This window comes from Perognathus longimembris, chromosome 9 (genome assembly GCF_023159225.1).
Source record: "Perognathus longimembris pacificus isolate PPM17 chromosome 9, ASM2315922v1, whole genome shotgun sequence".
NCBI classification, from domain to species: Eukaryota; Metazoa; Chordata; class Mammalia; order Rodentia; family Heteromyidae; genus Perognathus; species Perognathus longimembris.
The window spans coordinates 54877718-54899942 of record NC_063169.1 but is presented as its reverse complement, the minus strand read 5'-3'; the positions used below and the strand labels follow the sequence as shown (position 1 = coordinate 54899942).

Here is a 22225-nt window from a genome sequence, read left to right as displayed (position 1 = left end):
TGTCTAATCTTTTTTTTTTTTTTCTTGCCAGTCATGGGGCTTGAACTCAGGGCCTGAGCCCTGTTCATGGCTTCTTTTTGCTAAAGGCTAGCACTCTACCACTTGAGCCACAGCGCCACTTCTGGCTTTTTCTATATATGTGGTGCTGAGGAATCGAACCTAGGGCTTCATGTATACGAGGCAAGCACTCTTGCCACCAGGCCATATTCCCAGCTCTGATCTTATTTTTTATATTCACTTTTTTCATTATCTTTATTAGGAATTGAACTAGGGCCTCACACATATATTAGCCAAGTACTCTACCAGTTGACCTATGCCCTCAGGCCTTTCTTTCTTTCCTTTTCCTTCCTTCCTTCCTTCCTTCCTTCCTTCCTTCCTTCCTTCCTTCCTTCCTTCCTTCCTTCCTTCCTTCCCTCCTTTCTTTCATTTCTTTTCTTATTATAAAGGAGATGTACAGAGGGGTTGCAGTTATATAGTCAGGAAATGAGTACATTTCTTTTTCAACACTCTCACACCTCTTCCCTCTTTTTTCTTTCTCTTTTTGTCTGTCTGAGATCGGTTCATGTACCCTTACTCTGGTTGACCTCAAATTCAGGTTCCTCCTGCCTCTACTTCCTGAGTAGCTGGGACTATAGACATGGACCACCATTGTTTGGATTGTGTTTTCATTCTGTGTGTGTGTGTGTGTGTGTGTGTGTGTGTGTGTGAGTGTGTGTGACAGCAGGGTTTCAACTCAGGGTCTCATGCTTTATAGACAGGTGCTCTACCATTTGACCCATGCCACTACCACATTTATTGTTGGGACCCATCAGAAGAAGAGTGTTTGGACACACTATGAGGGAAACATATTTTCATGAGCTAGCCTTGGATATCATAATTGAGAATCTAGAAATCAGAATCCATTTTCCCATAGACATTAGTACATTTCTGGAGCACTTTATGAAATATTGTTATGTGCAAACCATTATATGAATTCTTGAATTCTATATATTGCTTTGCTGTAACTTTTACTCCCAGAAAATTGTAAAGTACTCCTAGGCTCACCAAGACTCTCACCTCAGAGAAACCAAAAGAAACAAGACAACCACAGCACACTGCTTTTGTTGAGGAAGGACATTCCAATCCCATTCACAAAGTTCAAAAGTTGTAGATAGAATCAGCTCGGTGTCAGCCTAATGATGAATTATCTCTTAAGAATAAGTACTTCGGGGCTGGAGATAGAGTTGAGTTCAGTGGTAGAGCACTTGCCTAGCATGTGTGAGGACCCGGGTTCATTTCTCAGGCCAGCAAAAATACAAAAAAAATGATTGATCTGTTTCTAAGCTGGAATTACTGCCTAATGAGAGAAAGCTGAAGGCAAAGAGAATATTTTATAAAACTAGAAATGCATCCTTTAGATTCTGTAGAGATCTCTTAGATGGTTTTCTTCTGGATCACCTAGAGAAGTCAGAGGGCCTTGCCTTGCTCTTAACTTTGTAGAGAGTTGGTAGATTGTTGTAAAGGAGGGCAAAGTTTACCATCACTGGATAAAGGTCAATCTATTTTAAATCCTTGCTTCAAGCTAAAGAATTTTTAAATGAGGCCATGGGAATACATTTTCAGGCACTGGAAAATTACCGCATATGCTGAAGAGGAATGAATTCTACCCTCTATAAGGTATGTAAGTGGGCTTGACTGAAAAGGTTCAGCCGTTATTACTACGTAAGAAATAGAAAATATGTCATTGTATGTGCTGAGAGAATAAATCAGTGGTAGAGCACATATTTAAACACGTGTGAGGCCCTGGTTCAACCCCCCAAAACTACTTATATAGATATGCATGTATATCACATATACATACACACATATATATGTATATATCCAGCCCAGCCATTCCCATATATATGTATGTATATATATGTACATATATATGTACACACATTTATGCATATGTAGACATATTCATCCACACATATACTGCAATATGTGTTTCAAACTCATTTCTAATCATTTCTTTTCCTAAGAGAAATAAATAAGCTACTTAAGATTTTGGTTTGAATAAAAAGACTTAAAATATAGAGTGAATTTACTTGCTAGAGAGAAGTATTGTTAAGTAGAAAAAATTAGTTTTTTGAAGTCCATTGTGTCCCCTCCCTTTGACTCCTAGCTTCTTCTGAGTATAGAGCTTGTATAGCTGACACCAGAATTTCACAATTGTTGTGTCAGATTTTAAGAATTGCAAGATTCTATCTCAATCCCTTATCCCACCCCTTCCAGCCGTCTCCTGGAACTTCATGCCCCTTTCCCTGAGAAGTTTTCTTACTGGATGTGTTCCTTTCCTTCAAGGATAGTGATATAAAATAAATTGCATCTGCATATTTATCCTCTTAAAAGCCAAGTATTGTACTTTAACATCAGGATAACTGTGGGACCCAGAAATGTTGTGCAATGAAAGACTAAGGCACCATTTTTTCTTTCCTTTCCTTGTCTGTCCTGGGAGTGGAACCAGACTAATGAGACACACAGACTAGATGGGCAGTCTTGCGTCTTTTCACAATAAATATGTTAGCCAATACCACTGAGTGCCTGTGCTCAAGGCTTGACAAGCCACAGACTTAAAACCCCATAGGAAAGAATTTTTTTCCTTTAGAAATAGAGAAATAAAGGCACACTTGTACCTTACACGTGGGGAAGTTGATAAATAGTAACCTGAAAAGCTTAACAACTTAGAATAATATTGAAATGCTCTGGATTGTTTTCTGATGGAAGTCGTTTCTTGATTATGATGCTAACAATACATGTTACAGCTGTTTTCTTCCCAGCCAAACCCATAACCACACTATAAATTTTCTTCCAGTTAGTAACATCTGATACTAGATGTCTGAGGGTTTATGTATTAGCTTGACATACCAGCAGATATTTTCTTAGGGATTGCATTAATTTTAAGCGATGGATCAAATGGATCAATGTAGTGCTCTTGGAGGAGTGGTCCTGAAAAATGTCCCATCTGAGGACAACATTGCAAGCAAAAGCACTTGGAAATTAACTTCAGGATTTAAAAATGTATTAGGGAACGGTGACTCTTGTAATGTGCAAAATCAGAAGATCATTTGTGTTGACGGTTATCACCTCGGTATCCTCAACAGACTAAGGCTGATCAGCTACAGAGGGGCTGGAAAGGCTTTGTATAACTAGGTTTCAGAAAATGAAGTTCTCTGAGATCTAGTTTCAGTGGGGCTGGTGGTGGAGAAATGCAATCAGTTGGGCTGGCAGGCAGATTCTCACCCTTGCTCTCCTGTTTTCTTGAGCATGGACTCCAGGTCGTCTACACGATGATGTCATAGACACGGCCTACCCGACCCAGCCATTCCCTCACAGCCTGGCGAACTCTAATGTCGGTCACGTGGCAGGTGAGCTGGCTGATGCACGGGAACACTGCTGGCTGGAGGGCAGTGAAGGTCTGGTCCGGAAGGATCTGAATCTGATTGAGAACTGTGAGCACCATGTTGGTCCATGCCTAAGAGAAAGGATTGGAGAGAATTGCTGACTGAGCCACGGTTTCACTTAGCATTGTGCTTAACTCTTGCCAGCCCGTGGATGGATTTCCTCAGGCTTTAGCTATAATAAATCAGTCTTTAATAATTTCAGGTACTTTTAGTTCATGATGGTTTTCACTTCACATATAGCAGGGCGGTCAGAGACTCATAACACATTCAACTCTTGGATTTAAGAAAAACTCTGTTGCTTTCCCTATATTTTATAGGACAGATTATACTTTTAATCAGTCATTCTATATCTAGATGACTAGGAATAATGTCGCCTTAATTTAGGAAAACTTCAAAAACATTAAACAAAATCCGAGTATATGACAAAAGCAATTACATATATGCTTTGTCAGGTCTCATCTGCCAAAGAATGACCACACATCTTAGCATGTCTGGATATGCTGTACTCATAACCTGACTTATGGAATTGTAGCCTCTCTGTACAACTAGTTAATAATTACCTTAAAAATGCAAAAGACAATCTAATCTTGTTTGAGGTTCTGAGGATTATGCATTCTGAAGTTTCTGTGTTCAAGATATTTCAGAGGAAAATAAGGTGTCTTATAAGATTTATGCTACTTTCAAAGTTATGTTCATACTCAGACTAGATTCTTGTAGAGGTTTATAGAGTCCCAGATTATTATTAGTAGTAGTACTGGCAGTACTAGAGTTTGAACTCAAGGCCTCATGCTTGCAAAGGTAGGTTACCGATTGAACCATGGCCTCAGATCTTTTTGCTTTGGTTATTTTTCAGAAAGGGGCTCAAAATTTTGGCCTCAGACTATAACCCTCATATCTAAGTCCTCCCTTATAGTTGGTATTACAGATAAATACCATTATCCCCAGTTTATTGGTTGAGGTGGGGTAGTCTCCTATCTTTTACCCAGACTGGCATCAAACCATGATCTTCCTGATCTCTGCCTCCTGAGTAGCTGGGATTGCAGTCGTGAGCCATGGTGTCTGGTATCCAGATCTTTGGATATATGTATTATGTCTTGGACAGGAATCTCGAATTTGAAATGAGCATTTGGATTATTTTCAAAAGACTTTCTCTAGATGCTTCTGTTTCTGTTTTCCTATTTCATCTATTCTCAAATGGAACACACCACACCCACATTATTTTCATCTCATATTTCCCTTGGATGAGCCATGGGATTACACATGTCAAATACATGAAGGAGTGGGCACATTCGGAACCCCCTGAAGAGGGAGAATTTTCACATACTCAGGCTGGGTTAGAAAGACTGGAGGAGAGAGCACTCGCTGCAATAATCACTCAGTAATATTTAGTCTGTGTTATTCCTTAACTAATGCTTCCAAACAACGGACTGCCTTCAGTGCTAGTGCAATTATTTATTTATTTACTTACTTATTGCTGGTGCTGGGGTTTGAAGTCAGGGCCTAGGCATTGTCCCTGAGCTTGTTTGCTCATGCCTACCACTTGAGCACTTGAGTCACAACTCCACTTGCATAGAATTTTTGCTAGTTACTTAGAGATAAGACTACCAAGGTCTTTCCTGCTCTGGCTGGCTTTGAACCTTGATCCTCAGATTTCTGCCTTCTGAGCAACTAGGATTACAGGTGTGAGCCACCAATGACTGGCTAACGATCATCCGTTTTAGGAGCTTTCATTTCTAATTGTACAGTTGGGCTCCTCATTCTCAATAAGTTCAGCTCCCCCATAGAAAATGATCAGAGAATGAAATTCGTTTCCCACTGTTATGTTGGTCCAGACAGTTGCTGCAGCTTGGGCTCAGGCTGTCCTCTGATTTTGGAGGTGACGATCTGTAACCTCCCCCCACCCCTTCCATCTGGTTTCTATCAGATCTTCAAATGCATACACAGACCCTGAAAGGGAGACATCAGGAATTTGCCATCAGGAGGGTGTCCTGCCTGCATGGGGGGGGGGGTGTCCTGCCGGCATCCTGGGGGTGGGGGGTGTCCTGCCTGCATGGGGGGGGTCCTGCCTGCATCATGGGGGGGCCTGCAGGGACCTACCTGGATCTGGGTTTCCGCATCCCTCACGGAGACGCTCAGTGAGCTCCCGGTGGAGCCCGAGCGGGGCCTCTTCTCCTGTCGCAGCAGCTCGGGGCCAGCACTGAAGGAATGGCGCATCTGCCCTTGGTCCATCAAATGCTGGGGTCTCTGGAGCAGTGGGGAGTCTGGGCCCCTGGGTCCCAGTGGCTCTCCCTTCTTATCCACCTTGACGTCCTTGGGGAAGGTGGGCAGATTGTGCTGCTGCTTTCTCTTCTTGTATTCCGTCATCAACTTGGAAATGGTCTTGTCGGCGGCCATGGTGTAAATCTTATTCCCGGCATTCTCCCACCACTCCTTCTTGCGGCCAGGCTCCTTCTTCTCCACCTTGGGGCTGAGGGGAGGCATCAGCAGGTCCCCACTGCCCAGCCTGAGGCTCAGGGGCTCGCCCAGGGGCTCGCGGGGCTGGCTGCGGTCATCCTCTGAAGGCGTGTCCTTGCCCGAGAAGCCGCCCGTGCCGGTGGATGGGGTGGACGACTCGGACTGGAAGGAGGGCAGGATGAAGAAGGGGTCGCTCTTGAAGACGGGCGGCTCCTCCAGGCTGCTCTCCAGGTCCAGGTGCATCTGGATGTAGTGATTACACAGCTCCATGCACAGCTTGTGCAGCCGCTTGACCAACCACACCCAGTCCGCATTGCTCACCGGTTGCACACTGAGCGAGGGCAGGCGTGCCCGCCAGCGCCTTTTCTCCTTGCCCCGTGGGGGGCTCACCTGGGCTGTCTCCTCAAAGATGTCTTCATCCTCTGAGGAGCACTGCTGGGAGGAATCGGAGCTTCGCTCCTCGTCCTCGAACAGGACCTTCTTCACCTGCTCGGCTGTGATGGTCTCTTGGTTGGTGAGCACGGCGCACACCAGCGCGTGGAAGTAAATGTTGAAGCTCATGGCAGACTGGCGGTAGAGGTTGGCAGCGCCCCCGATGCCAGACACCTTCTTCAACAGGCACTTGAGTCCCGGGCTCGTGTCAAATTCCCGGGCTGTCCTGTAGGAGTCCAGCAGCAGGTCAAAGATGACGGCCAAGTTCTGCATGGAGATGTATCTGAGGAAGCCTGCCAGCTTGGTATCCGGCACTTGGATGGTCTTTTCCTCACCAGGAGAAGGACCTTTGACAAATTCTTCTAATAGGATGTCGTACAGGTTCTGTAGTAACACTTGATGCGACAGCAAGCTCACCACGATCTCCCTGAAAGAAACGCTAAGAATGCAAAGAAAGGGGGCTCTTAGCTCCCATCCACCTTCTCCGGTTCTTTAAAAATGAGGCAGGCCATGACCCATCTCCCAGGGATACCTGGGAAATTCCAAACGAAGCTACCTGTGTCCTAATATCTTCCCTAATATAAATAAATAAATAAACAAACAAATAAATAAATAAATAAATGGAGCCAACTTCCACTTCAATCACAGCTAGTGGATTCTTGGTACTTTAAAAAAATCCAGGAGACTGAGAATGTAAGTCAGGCTGCTAAATTGACATCATCAAGCCTTAAGAAACACATATAAGTTTTATAAAAATGTTAAAAATGAGTATACTTATGGGACAAGATACATTTTATTTTCTTTCATAGTTAGGAGTTAATAAGCTATCAAATCATGACGGTAAGAAATTCTATCCATTTGAAGTGGCTTTTCCCCTACCCTCTACCCTTTTCTCTTAAAGCATTTTGCAACCAATTGAAATGTGGCTCTGCTACCAAACCAATTTTGCCAAGGTTAAGTGTTCATGCGTTAGGTGCACATTTATCAATCTTCACTGTTCCCATAATGTGCAAGGGAAGAACATCACACACTGAAGAGTTAATGCTAGGGTTATTTTAGCACAGCATGGGCAAGTCAGGGGATAAGTTGACAAGGTAATTAATACCTTTCCAAAACAAATCTAGACGAGAAAACAGCAGTGGCACATGAGAATTCCCTGGTAACGGGGCCTGGGCCCCTTCAGCCGCGGTGAAATCATTTGGGTTCTTCAACATGGCTCTTGGGAGGGGAGGTAGACCCCAGGCCTACTGCTTTCTAATCAGGGCACAGACCAGGCAAGGGAGTTTGAGATGTAAGTGTTTGGGAGGCAAGTGATTTGACTCCTTGAATTTGGTGGATTTTTTTTTCAGTGCATGTACTTAGACTTGAACTCAGGGCCTGGTTGCTGTTCCTCTGATTTTTTTGCTCAAGGATAGAACTTGATCCATAGTTCTACTTATGGATTTTTGTGGTGAATTGGTGATAAGAGCCTCACAAACTCCTGCTTGGGCTAGCATCAAACTTCCATTCTCAGATCTCAGACTCCTGAGTAAACAGGATTACAGTTGTGAGCTGCCAGTTCCTGGTGGCCAATAGTATTTTTAAAGGATTCTATCATAAATGCTTTTAAGAGCTGGGTTCCATCCTCTCCAAACTCAAGTCATAACCAGGAGTACCTCAGACCATGGCTGCATTTGGCGAAGGGGTCTCTGAGGAAGCAGTTCAGTAGAAATTAGTCAAAGGGTCTGTCTTATCCAACTATGACTTGCAAAGAAGAGGAAATTGGAACACAATGAAACATAGCAATCCTAAAGGAAAGATATCAGAAGAAACCCTGCCGGTAGCTTTATCTCTCACTTCTGACCTCTGACCTCTCTGCTTTTTATTCCCTAGCCTGTAGGACTTTGTTATATCAGCTTGCATAAACGCATATGAAATGTGGGGAATTTTGTTAGAAGGCTAACTACTTGCATGAAATTTGGTGATTCCAACACGTTTGCTGTGTACTTGGCCAAAGCTTGGGTGAAAATAAGCAAGAACTGAGAATGACTGACTTTTTAACTTATCCCTGCCCTTTATGCATCGTCGGTTCAACTGCGTACCTTTTCTTGGTGTGTCCGTTTGGCTTCTCGTCAGGAGGCAGCTCAATGATGAGCTGACAGGACTGAGCATGATCAAAGTTGTTTGGAGTCTTGGGTGAGCACTGAGTGTCGAGCATAAACACCTGCAAGAGTGTAGCAAAGAACAGGTCAGAAACACACACCTTCTGGCTCTCCCCGGGGCTAGCAGATAATCCCAGGCAAGTGGCTTCTTCTCTACTCATTTCCTTATCTATAAATTGAAGATTATATTGGTTTCTAACCTGGCATGTTTATTGAATTAACACACAGATATATGGGTACTATACACACACATCATTAGAACAGGGTAAAAAAATGTTGACACTAATGCTAATAATAGCACAACTTCCCTACCCAGGCTGCCTTTGTAGTGTGATTCCCAGAGCTCAGCCTTCTGAATAGCTAGGATTACCGGAGAGAGCCACCAGTGACCAGCTTCTGAGCCAGCCTTGCTGCGGGAAGTGGCTGCCCCTGTATGCTTACAGCATTCCCTCCGCCTCAGCTTCTGGGGACTAGCCAAGGCTGCTTCAGAGGACACACTCCCTGGTTTCAGACCCAGTGGAATCACCACACCCCAGGATGTTAGGAACAGGCTCCAGAAAAGACGAGAAGCCCTTGGTGGGAAGTTCTTGTTTGTCTCCCTGAGCCTGGCTGGGGAAAGCCCTTGAGAAGTCAGACCTGGCCAGGAAACTTCCCAACTCCCAATGCGAGAGGGGCTGAGTTCCTGACATTGGCATGTGGAAGATCTGAGGTTACAAGTGCGCGAAGCGGGACATTTTATTAAGGCTTCAAGCAAATCTAGAGAAAAGGAGCATTTCAAATAGAACTTCCAAGTCATTTTGCATTTTCAAATTGAATTAGATGCAGACAGTGCATATACCTTTGTCCTTTTTTTTGTCACTTGTGAGGCTTGAACTCTTGAACTCAGGACCTAGGTGCTGTCCCTGAGATCAGGGCTAGCACCCTACCACTTTGAGCCACAGAGCCACTACCAGTTTTTGAGTGGTTAATTGGAGATAAGAGTCTCACGGGGACTTTTCTGCCCAGGCTGGCTTTGAACTGAGACCCCTTAGCCTTCTGAGTAGCTAGGATTACAGGCTTGAGCCATAGCACCCGGCTGCATTTGTGAACCTAGTTTCCTATGCTAAACTCAGGATCCTCCCTTATACTCATCCTGGAGAGCCGCTGCTTATGAAGATACGAGTCAAACGTGTGATCATGGGCTTAGCCAGCCAATGGTTGCTGGAAATTTCATTTCATGAAAAGTTTTTTTGCTCTTGTAAATAGCAATGTGATGAGTACATGAGAACTTAGGGATGTGACTTACTTGTACTGTACCTGCAAGCTTAGGGACACATTTGTAGCTTGTGGTAATACTCTAGGACCTGTGATTCAGTAAATCAACAGACACATACTAAGTGAACACATACTTCTACTACCAGAGAAACAGACAGAATTTAATTTCTGAAACTTAGGAGCTCACAACCCAACAGTTGTGACCTTTTTTTTTTTTTTTTTTTGGACTGTTGTTGGTTATAGGGCTTGAACTCAGGGCCTGGGTGCTGTCTGAGCTTTTCTGCTCAAGGCTAGTGTTCCATTGCTTTGAGCTGCAGCTCCACTTGCAGTTTTTAGGTGGTTAGTTGGAAATGAGAGTCTCATGGCCTTTCCTGTCTGGGTTGGCTTTGAACCAGTCCTCAGATCTCAGGTTTCTGAGTAGCTAGGATTACAGGTGCGAGCCACCAGCACCTAGCTATTTGTGACCTTTTACATGTATCTCAAAAAGGAGGGGCCACTGGTTTATGATGACTCCTGCATGGTTCAGTATATTTGCATATTAAGTATATTCAACTTAAAATTAGGAAGCCATTTTGAAGTGTTAGTCTGGGTTCTGGATAGAAAATAAACACACACACACAAAAAAAATCAAATACATTTTGTCATCCTTAAGCAAAGCACAGTTTAGCAGTGAATACTTTGTAGCCTGGAGCACAGGCCATCCCCAGCAAGGAGTGGTGGAGAGAAGGCCTCGCTGCGGATTAGAGTACAGTCACTGCTGGGAAAGCTCAGTGCAGGCAAAAGGTCGGAGTCTGGTCGGAGTCGGTTACTGCTGAAGGGAAGGGAAGGCTCTTTGGTAATGCAGGGATCTCCAGCAGGACTCCCAGCATGCACCTGGAGCCCCCACCACCCAATGAGCAGCCCTTACCTGCTGGGCCATGGCTCGGATGCGCCAGTACTCAGCCTCAGCACTGGGGGAAGAGGACGGGGCTGCCACTCGCACCTGGCAGCCCTCCCCGCTGAAGCTCTCGGTGCCACTGTGGAAGCAGCCCAGCAGGTCCTAGGGGAAACAGCGGGTGGTCACTGGGGCACCCTGGCTCCTGGTGCCAGGCCCAGTCTGGGATCAGACATTGCCACTGTGCCTGGGACAAACGTCCTGACCCACCAACTTCTCCCTCATCCTCTTCAAGATTGGTATGAGGAGGCGGGCACACCCAGGCGCTCATCTGGACGAGGCATCCCGGGGCTAAGGAAGAAGAGAACCACGGGCACCCTCTCCCCCCAGTTTACCTTCACCGGCTTGAGGGTGGCAGAGAAGGCGTCCTGCAGGGCACAGCAGGCCAGCCGCCACATCTCCTCAGTGAACACAGGGCCCGCGGTCACCAGCACATACCTGCCAAAGACAGCCAGGCATTTCTGTTCCCACAGAATTTAGGCCCTTATGGACACTTGCACACATCTACTCTGTAGTTGCCTGCTGGGACTTTCTGTCTTACGATGCTTGCCTTCCTTCTCCTGGTGGTACGTGGTCAAGACACTTTTCTCTTTTCTTCCCTCCCTTCCTCCCTCCTCCCTCTTTCTCTTTCTTTCCTTCCTTCCTTCCCTCCCTCACCCCTCCCTCCCTCTTTCTTTCTCCTTCCTTCCTTCCTTCCTTCCTTCCTTCCTTCCTTCCTTCCTTCCTTCCTTCCTTCCTTCCTTCCTTCCTCCTTCCCTTCCTCCTCCTCCTTCTCCTTCTTCCCCCGCCCTCTCGTCCTGGGATCTGAACTCAGGGCCTTATACTTGATAGGCAGGCAGTCTACCAACTGAGCTATATACCTCCAGCCATTTAAAATTTGTTTTCAGATATGGTTTCTTTTCTGCTCTGACGCTAGTGATCCTATTTCCAGGTGGGATTACCACAGCTGGCTGAAGATACTATTCTCTAAACCATTTTAACAGAAGTATCAGTGGATCCTCATTGCAAATATGCTGATCTTCAAATTAAGGCTTATGCGAGAGTACATATTCTATACCTATTCTTCCATTCCAACTCCATTTATTTATGTGCTATTTCTCTACAAATAATAAACAAAACAAGCCTGCCTATTGTTAATTCTCACTCTTGTCTCTGTGCCTTTATGCATTTCCAACTTGGAAATTCCCTGTTGCAACAACTAAAGATAATTTAATTTCCTTGGATGTCATAATGCAATTCCTAGTTGGTAGGGTGCCAGGGAACCTCTTTCTCACCGAATGCAGGAGCAGCCCACTCGGGAGATGGTTTCCGTGGGTTTGGCCACACAGGCCACCAGCAACTCAAACAGGTCCTTTAACATGGTGTTGATCATGCCCTCATACCTGATGTCTGCAGGAAGAAGAGAGACTGGAATATTGGCATTCTAAGGAAAAGGGATGGGTTGCGATGAGATGACCATCTACAGCAGAATAAACACCTGAGCCAGGAAAACATGAAATACCTGCCCACCCCCCAAAAAACACCCCAGAGCAATGAGAGAAACAGCAATACTGTGAACTCCTGAAAGTAATACTTTTCTTGGATTTTTATCAAATTTTCATTTGTTTCATTCACAGGACAAGATGAAATACGTGAATCGCTTCTATGTGTTATGTATTTTTCAGAAGGCAACATGCAGTTAATTTGCTTAGACAGAACAGAATAGGTCATTTAGCCTGAATATTGGCTGGGACAAATTTTTAAGTCTCCTTATTCCTGATAACTGAATTAAATGGTTGTGGGTAAACTTCTTGGAGCTGGTCAGTTTGGCTTCTGTTTGCACTCTAGTCCCCGCTGTAGGGAAGTAGACTTCCCATGAGCACGTTTGGCTTCCCCCGGTCACGGACTGTGCCTGCATGCTTCCCTCCCGAGGTCCAGGTGGTGCCACAGAGGCAATTTGCAGTGGAGTCCACGAGGGTTCTATACTGCGCAGCAATGCCCTGGTCATGCCCATCCGCTCCCAGGGGCACAGTCACCAAGCCACATGTGAAAAGACTCCCTGTTTGCTCTCTCCATCAGTCATCTTATTCTGCAAGGCGGACTGTACTTACTAAACTTAGTAGGGATAGAGCTCCCTATCTGCTTCGTGATTATTCCTCCGGTTCAGCATTCTCCTTAGTTTTCTCTCTTCTTCAGCATGGCAACCCCTTGCCTTGGACTTCCATCTGCCTTTTCTAACCGCTGGGGCGAGCAGCCACATTTCCTCTACTCTCACCCCCCCCCACGCGCCACCCCCCCCCACCCCCAGATCTTCCCACGGCAGATCCTAAGAATCTGCATTTCACAAAGTTGACTCTAGTACAGAGCGGACATAGTACCCCTGTTTCTTGGCCCCTTCCCATCCTCTGTCTGCAATGTACTCCCCATCCCACACCCCCACATCTTCAGAGTGCCACAGATATTAAGAAACTTCTCAAAGAAAAGAAACTTCTCTTCATCTTGAGTGCTAAATATCTTCTTGTCTACAATGAGGCCTTTCTGAAAGCCTCCATTGAGCCTCCTTGGATGAACAACAGCAGGATACACATCCTCCCCACTTTTGTTGCCCCCCCCAACCAAGCCACAGAGATATTTACTCTTTATTAATATCCTTTCTTTTTTTCTTTTTTGCTGGTCCTGGGGCTTGAACTCGGCCTGGGCACTGTCCCTGAGCTTCTTTTTCTCAAGGTGAGCCACTTAAACACAGCACCACTTCTTGCTTTTTTGAGTAGTTTATTGGAGATGAGTCTCATAGACATTCCTGCCTGGGCTGGCTTCAAACTGTGATCCTCACATCTCAGCCTCCTGAGTAGCTAGGATTAGAGGCATGAGCCACTGGCACCTGGCATTAGTATCCTTTAAAAAAAAAATTACTCATGTATTTAAAATATTATGTTTGATAATTTTATAGGAAATGCACGGACATCAGTTTCCCAATTTGATATCTGATACTGACCATGTGATTCTATTTTAATAATTCCCTAGGACAGAGGTGTTTACATTAGGAATGCCCAGAATGCCCTGCTCTGTTGTAGTAGCTACCTGAATGTAGGAAGCTTTGAATGTGTTCCACCACCAGCTCACAGGACAGACCAATGGCATGCTTGAAATTAGCAGAGGCCACATCCCAGTAGGAGTGATCTTTATGGCTACGACAGAGCCAAAGGGACATCACAGGAAGGAGAAGGTGAACAACTGCATAGATTCCAAACCCTGGTCCTGAAAAAGAAAAGTCACGGTCAGAGCTGTGATCAAAAGGGTTTAGCATCATAGGTCTTTTTCTGAGCAGGTACAGGAAAAAGGATTTATTACTGAGTAGGGTATATCTGTGACATTTTCCTTCTTTACTACAGCAACAATTCAGTTGTACATGTAAGATATTCGTCTAAATATTCAAATACCAAAAAAGTGAAAGTATTATTCAGTCAACTCGTACCTATTCTTCCATTCCAACTCCATTTATTTATTTGCTATTTTTCTACAAATAAAAAAATCACTACATTATGGCTCTTCAGCCCTGGGAATCTAGTGAGCATGTGCATCGATGTGTAGATTTGCAGTAAGTTCAGGAAAGAGTAAAAATAGGTAGACATCCACAGAAATACCTTCCTGACAAAAGTTATGTGCATGACAACTCCCTTCCAAAACAGAAGTAGAGCCATTTACCGGGTGTTTTGGTGACATCTCTTAACAGTTCGAAAAGTAAATCCAGAGTCGGTGGTTGGTGCTGGCGTGGACAGTTAGACACAGCTGCCGTGAGCTGCTCCAACAGGATGATCCAAACTTCTATGAGGCCTGGAGACCCAAAACAGACCGCCATGAACTCCAGACAAACACAAAGAATCACCGCACGATCCATGCAAACACTTCATGTAATGGCCGAGGGCTGTGGGGGGCTAGCCATCACTCAGGGTGTCCGCCCTCGGGGCCTATGTAGGTGGCGGTGTTCTAATCTATATATTCTCACACAATCAGAAGGAAAACCACTCAAATTCTTTCTTACTTTCCTTATAGAAAGGTGATACATTATGTGAATTCTATATGGAAATGGTTGTCAGACACTCTGAAAGTTGGTGATGGGTAGTCATATAAATTAGTCTGTTAGTTCTATCACCTTGGCCAATCCTTTTTGAGTGTGTGTGTTTATTTTATTTATGATTATGATTATGTAGCTGTACAGAGATTACAGTTCTATAATCGAGCTTACAAGTGCAATGCCAGGGTCACCTCTTCCATTGTTCTCCATTTTCCTCTTCCCATCCCTACCCCCGAGTCACATAGTTTAGTTTTTACATGATAGACATTGAAAATAATGACTGCATGTGCTCACCCTTCCTCCTTCCATTCCTGTGCTCCTTTCCCCCTAAAGAAATAAGATTCGACTTTCTGGTATTCATTTTGACAAATAGTATACCAGTTGTTCAGGAGCTACACTTTAGATTCCTCCTCTAAGTTGATCATTTTTTTTTTGTTGGACATGGGGCTTGAACTCAGGGCTTGGGCACTATACCTGAGCCCTCTGCTTTTGAGCCACAGTACCGCTTTCAGGTTTTTGAGCAGTTTATTGGAGATAAGAATCTCACAGGGACTTTTCTGCCTGGACTGGCTTTGATTTGTGATCCTCGGATGTCAACCTGCTGAGTAGCTAGGATTACAGGCATGAGCCACTGGTGCCCAGCTGCTCAATTCTTTTTTGAAAATGATTTTACTGTGGTAAATTATATAGATATATACAACACAAATAGCCACTTAGCCATCACTATGGATAAAAACTCTGTAACCATTAAACAGTAGCTCCTTATTCTCCTTTCTTTCTAGCCTCTGAGGACTCTGAATCTACTATATGCCACTGTTAATTTTCAGGGATGATAATGGTATTTTGATTACATTTAAGGCTGTGATGGTTTAAAATATGCCAGATCAGCACATTGGCTGTTTCAGGTTCAAATAATTTGAAGATCTGCAAGTTCAGAACTGGCCATGTGGCCTGGCTTTTCCTACATGGAATAAGCCATGGGGGGGTCTTTTGAGAGGGATGTTGTTCATCTACCAAGACTGAAAAACAGTTTTGAGCACCAAAAACTGGGACTCAGAGCTGTAATAAACCTGAATAAAGAAACTCACAGAAGGAATCTTTATCTTCCTCTAATGTCTTTCTGTTACTTCACAGATCCTAGAAACACCCCTAAAATTGTTAGTTCGAAGAGCTAGTTCCTTTATTATTTCATCATTCCATCACCAATTTACTGTCTAAAAAGTATAAAGCCACTAAGCTTTGTTTATTTCTTCAGACTTCACTTTCTTGTGAAGATCCCCATATATGCATAAAATTAATAAAATGTTTATGCTTTCCTCTAATTTATCAGCTATTCTACAAATCATGTTCCTAGATCCACTCAAAAAGCCCACATGAGAACAAGCAGGAAGTGCAAGGGATCTTTTTTCCCTTCATGATCTTTTTTTTTTTTTTTTTTTTTTTGGTCTGAGACCAGGACTCAAACTTGGTATCTGATGCTTTAGCTCATGGGTTGGTGTTTTACCATGCTTTGAAACAATCTAGGCCCAGAGGGTTGGCCTATTTAAGTGGCATTCCCATTTCTAGATGAGGAACACAACAGGGCCTTCTGAGACAGTAGACAGCAGGCATGAGCATGTGCTGAAAATTACCCAGAGTTACTACAATGAACTCTGACTCACAGGAGATTACACAGGACCTAATTTGAAACAAAGATAAAAAAATTATTCTTTCCTGAACCTTTGGCTTCACCAGTCACAAATAGATTCTTTCTTCAGTAATGGCTTAATTTCCCTAGTCTTTAACCAAATAGTCCTGCAGGAAGTAATTATATAAAGACTGTGTTTCCTGAAAGCCATTAAGACAATTACCAGTCCATTTAAGTACCAGTGCAGCTTTGTCCCGATTGGCTAAACTCAAGAGAAATCAAAGCCTGAAATAGCATTTAGAGGAACCTGCAGACTTGTGCTGTTGTTTGTGGTGGTCTTCATTTAAAAAGGACTGATAATGATTGTAAAGTGTTAGTTTTACTTTAGATAAATTTGTTTGGGTAAAATTATTTCTAAAACAATAGAAATAGATGATCATATTTGTGATCTATAATATTATTCCCTTATGGTCTATAAGTTAACTTCTCCTCCTCCTTTTTGTTCTCCTTCTCTGCCTCCTCCTCTTCTTCTTCCTCCTCCTTTATTGCCTGTCCTGGGGCTTGAATTTAAGGCTTCATGCTTTCATTGGCTTTTCTGCTCAAGGCTGGTGCTCTACCACTTTAGCCACAGCTTCACTTCCATTGTGGCTTAAGATGCTGAATCTATGAATATAGCAAATAACCTCAACCAGTCCAGTCCATCAACTTACCTGTCTCATCATCAAACTCAGAGAGGATTGATTCAATTCCATCCTCACTGCTCGCCGATTGCTCCTGAAGTCTTCGAGGCAAGCTAGCAAGTCGTCCACTCAGGAAAATTGGCTTTAAGGGCATTTTGTAGATTTTTGCCAATAACTGAGTAAGAAAAACACCCCAAATACTATAATAACATACTAGAAATAGCTGCATTTTGAATGTTCATAATAACATTCACATCAGTGTTAAAGGGGACACAGGAAATGGGGGAACTTCCAATGTATAAAAACTTTGTTATTTGTGATCTGGATTTCTTAGGTAGTTTATAAGAGCCATCTATCCCATGAATCAGATGAGATAATAGTCAATGGCCATGGAAAAGTAGTAGATAATTGTTCAGTACATTAAACACACAGGTTTTGTTTTGCTTTATTTTGGCCACACTAGGGTTTGAACTGAGGACGGACTTCAATGTTTCCCATACAAGCACTCTGTTGCTCGAGCTATGCTTCCAGCCCCTTCTGCTCTGGTTATTTTTGAGGTGGGTTCTCACGTTTTACTTAAGTATTTGCTCATCTTTTAGAAAACCCTTTGAGGCAGATGCAGGGCTGAGAGCGAGCCTCCCCTTACCTGCGAGCAGCGCCTGAGGTAGTCCAGGGCGGGGAGGCACAGGTCTGTGGACGTCACTCCTGGCCCAGGGACACAATCTCCAATTTCTTTACAGTCTACCTCCCCTAAGGTAGCATGGGGGAGACAGAGGCAAACAAAATGACCCATGCTTTCCCCTTAAGACAGAAGATCTGCTCCCTTACTGCACTTTACCAAAATAAAGTAAAAGTGACACTGAGTTACACAATCTTGAAGCAAACACTTTCCAATCATTTATTTCCCTTACGAAGACTATTTCTTCCATACTCTACCTCAGGACTCTGGGTGGCTGGTAGTTGTTTGGCACGTGGACACTCTGGGATTCCCTTCTCTGGGCCCTGTTGTGGGATAGCTTTGGTGACTTGACAAGCCCTGTGCTGGGTGGGGTTGGAGCCTCAGCCTCTCAGGGAAACCACTGTGTTTGCTGCCAGCATGGGCCCTGGGTGAGGATGATAAATGAGGATTCTAGGAAGAGTCTAAACATCTGGGGTTTGCAGACAGAGACTACTGCATTTATTTTTATACATCTGTAGAGCTTTAACGTGGCTGTAGAAAGGCAGCTGGGTTTTCTTATAGGTAAATAATAGAAAATTAGAATTTTTTGTCTCATGTAATTATTTCTATACTTCTAATAAAATCATTTCCATACACTGTAATTGTTTCTAATTATCTACAATTGTAGCAATAATTACCCTCCCTGGCGAGGAAACAGACATAATTACTAGGTATCAGTTAAAATTCAGAATCAGTGAGGCATGTTTCTCCTTAAACACTACAAAAACAGCAACAAAAAATGTATCATGTTTTAGATAACGGTTGTCAAACTCTTCATAAAGGGACAGACTTTACTTACTTTATCTGAGACTCTGTAGTTCATACTATCTATATCATCACTTCTGAACTCGATTGTTGTGACACAAAGTCAGCCCTAGACAAATGAGCATGGCTGCCAATAAAACTTTATTTATAAAAACTGTCAATAGGTCAGATTTGTTTGGTTGGTGTCTGGCCTAGTTTGCCATCTGACAGTGTAAAAACAGAGTTGATGTCAAACTCATGTGCAGATAAACAGGTGAGAATTCATTGCCTAGCCTCTTGATTATAGGAGGGGCTTCCAAATTTATTTTTGTTATGCATGCAAGTCTATGTGGATTTTACTGGCTGGTGCTGGGTCCATAGACAGCATGGCTGAGCCCATAGAACAATTCCATCTTACAATTCACTGAAGAGAGAGGGAAGATGGCGCCGTCACCATAGGGAGGCACCCCAACTTGCTCCAACAGAATAGTGAGCTGGGAACTCCAGCACCCAACACCCCATCAAGAATCCAGCAAACCCAACAACCAGAAGCAACAGAGAAACACAGGAAACGAAAAAGAACAAAAAAAAGAAGAGCCTATAACCTGCACAGAGCCAGAAAATCTCTGGGGTACCCCTCCCCCACCCGCCGACCCCAGCCCGAACAGGGCCAGGCTGGGAAAGGGGACCCAGTGTCGGCAAACCAACAGCCGAAAAGTCACGCCAGGAGCGCAGAGTCCAGACGGCAGGAGCTCCACGGACCCCAGGGGGAGCGCAGCCCGACAGAGACACCGGAGCTGTGGGACCGAACGGCCGGGATCAGACATAAGCAGCAGGGGAACTGGTGGTGCAGACAGGGAGAGCCGGGGCCACCACCACCAAACGACCGATCGCTGAACCCCAGCACCACAGCCCCGAAAAGCCCACAGCAGTGAGGGACACACACACAATCCAGGACCAGTGAGTCCCCCATTACCCCCTCCCCCAATGGGAGACCAGCTATCAGAGACCCAAACCCTACAAAGAAGCTAGATCTCCCTCCCTCCCCCTCCCTACCCCGAGTGAATAAAGCAGCTCCATAACTGGTGGTGCTAAGACCGCTGGGAGGACGCGGGAACTAACAGAGGCGGAGCAGCGCCAAGGCATCCCCCCCAAAGCCCCAGCTGGGGAACCTGAACCTGGCCGCACCAGCCCCGCCCCCTCCCCAACAGGGGCCCCAGGACTTGTAGGCATTGGAAGCCCCACCTGAGGCGCCTGGTCCTCATGGACTTTTTGAACAACAGTCACAGTCTCACTGGTGTGCAATACCAGCCCAGCAGGGACACCTGGGCCTGAACACACGCCTCTCTCACAGTGGAGGCTCAGAGAGTCTGTGGGCACCACCCTGCGCCCGGACACTTGGTCCTGCTGGGGTCCACACATACCGCCCCCACAGCAAACTCGTGAGAGGGCACAAGCACCCTCCAACAACTCGGGCAGCACGTCCCCAAAGGATGCATTTGAGTGCACACGCATGCACCCCCCCCCCCGGAAGGCCAGCGTGCTAGCCCCCCAGCAGGAGGATCTCCTGCCCAACCCTCCACGGGAGCGCACAAGCAGTAAAACTACAACACCCGCTCTGACAGGCGCTCCCCACACAGGTGGGTGGGCCGCTCCTCAACAGCAACAACCACTCCCACAGGAGCAATCCACACAAGTGGGCAAGCCGCCTCTCAGGGAAAATCTCAATCTGAGAGGTGAGCTCCTCTGACCAAGGTACTGAGTGGAAAAAAGAACCAAAGAAGAGATAAGCCTGCATGCCACGCTGAATCAGCGACCCGCAAACCCCCACCAGAGGCACGCTAGGGTCAGCACAACACAGCAGCAGGACACTATCCCGCAGAGAAAGACACAGAACCTACCCACCCCCAAGTGCAGTGAGGGTGACCACCCTGGCAACAACCGAGATGGTCACGCTCACCCATTGGGCAGTAAGGTTAAACAGCCAAACTCAAACCCAGAGCCAGGACACAAACAAGTCTCCCACTGATGGACCAGCGGGAACCAGCACAAAGCCAACCCAAGGAAGCCACCTACAGATCTCCAGATGCGCAAATCACAAAGAAATATTGCAAACTACATGAAAGGGCAAGCCAACTTGCCAGCTCCAAAAAGCAGAACGACCGAAGAGGAGATGGAGAATAAAAAAGCAACTGAGGCTATGATAGCAGAAATGATGGAAAGCCTCAGGAACGAATTCAGGAAACAATTCCAGGAGTTTAGAATGGAAGTCTCAAAGGACCTTCAGGAAGTCAAGAAAGAAATGGAAGCAAAAATGGATACAGTGCAAACCTCCGTTAAAGAAGACCTTAATATCCTGAGAGCAAAATGCATGAAAAAATAGACTTAAAATACAACTCTTTAAAGGAAGAAATTTCCATGATCAGAGCTGATCTGGCAACCATAAATAGCTCCTTGACATCCATAAACTCCACACTTGAATCCACAGCACAAAGAATTGACCATATTGAATCCAGAATCTCTCTCTTGGACTATGATGCAGGCGACAAGGACCAGAAAATTACCACACTCCAAGAAACGGTAAAGCTCCAGGGCAGACTAATCCAGGAGCTAGTGGACAAAGACAAGAGATATAATCTGCGCATAATTGGAATAGAAGAAGGAGCTGAATACCAGAGCAGAGGGCTTCAACATATTTTCAATAAAGTGATTGATGAAAACTTCCCCAATCTCACAAGGGACCTCACCCAGGTAACCGAAGCCTGTAGGACGCCTGGCAGACCAGACCCTAGAAAATCCTCACCCAGGCACATAATAATCAAGACTTCAGATCTCAAGAATAAAGAGCAAATTTTGAATGCAGCCAAAGCGAAGAAAGAAATTTATTACAATGGGAAAAGGATCCGAATAACAGCAGACCTCTCTACACAAACCTACCACGCGCGAAGAAAATGGAAGAACACCATCCAAGTCCTACAGGCCAACAACTGCCAACCCAGAATAAGATATCCAGTGAAGCTGGAATTCATATTCAAGGGAAAAACCAGATCTCTCCATAGCAAAGAAGATCTAAAGGAGTATGTGAATAAAAAACCAGCCCTACAGCGAATTCTAAGAGGGGAACCCCACCCAACACAAATCGTACAGGACACACAGACAGAAACAGAAAGAAACTACAATAGCCAGAGCCCAACAGAAAGAGCAGCTCACTAAAGACAAGAAAAAAAAAAAAGAGAGGAAAAACAGCCTAACAGGAAAATGGAAGGGGAAAAACACTCTTATCCTTGATCTCTTTGAATAAAAACGGTATAAATTCTCCGATAAAGAGGAGCAGACTGGCAGAGTGGATCTGCAAACAAAAAGTTGCCATCTATTGTCTACAAGAGACCCATCTTACAGCAGGTGATAAAAACAGGCTCCAAATGAAAGGATGGAGCAAGATCTTCCAAGCAAATGCACCTACCAAAATGGTAGGAGTAGCCATCCTGATCTCAGACAAGCTGGACTTCTCATTAAAATCAACTCAAAAAGACAAAGAAGGACACTACATCTTAATACAAGGAAAAATCCAGAATCAAGACATCACGGTGATAAATGTATATTCACCGAACAAAAGAGGCCCTACATATGTCAAGCAAATTCTCACAGAACTACAGAACAAGATAGACCCAAACACAATCATAGTGGGTGACTTTAATACCCCACTCTCTCCAAGAGACAGATCCAACACCCAGAGGATTAGCAAGGGAGCTGAGGACCTAA

At 44.7% G+C, this 22225-nt stretch overlaps 1 protein-coding gene across 1 annotated transcript in view; it reads right to left on the bottom strand.

Moving 5' to 3' along the window:
- Positions 1-532: 532 nt before the first annotated feature.
- The window catches only part of Arfgef3 (ARFGEF family member 3), a 122300-nt gene continuing 100607 nt past the window's right edge, over positions 533-22225 (bottom strand). The window contains 10 exon segments of the mRNA XM_048354174.1: positions 533-3496; positions 5523-6750; positions 8393-8514; positions 10614-10745; positions 10976-11078; positions 11915-12029; positions 13701-13877; positions 14325-14453; positions 17032-17176; positions 17648-17751. Coding sequence (XP_048210131.1) covers positions 3305-3496; positions 5523-6750; positions 8393-8514; positions 10614-10745; positions 10976-11078; positions 11915-12029; positions 13701-13877; positions 14325-14453; positions 17032-17176; positions 17648-17751 — 2447 coding nt within the window. The 3' untranslated portion in view covers positions 533-3304.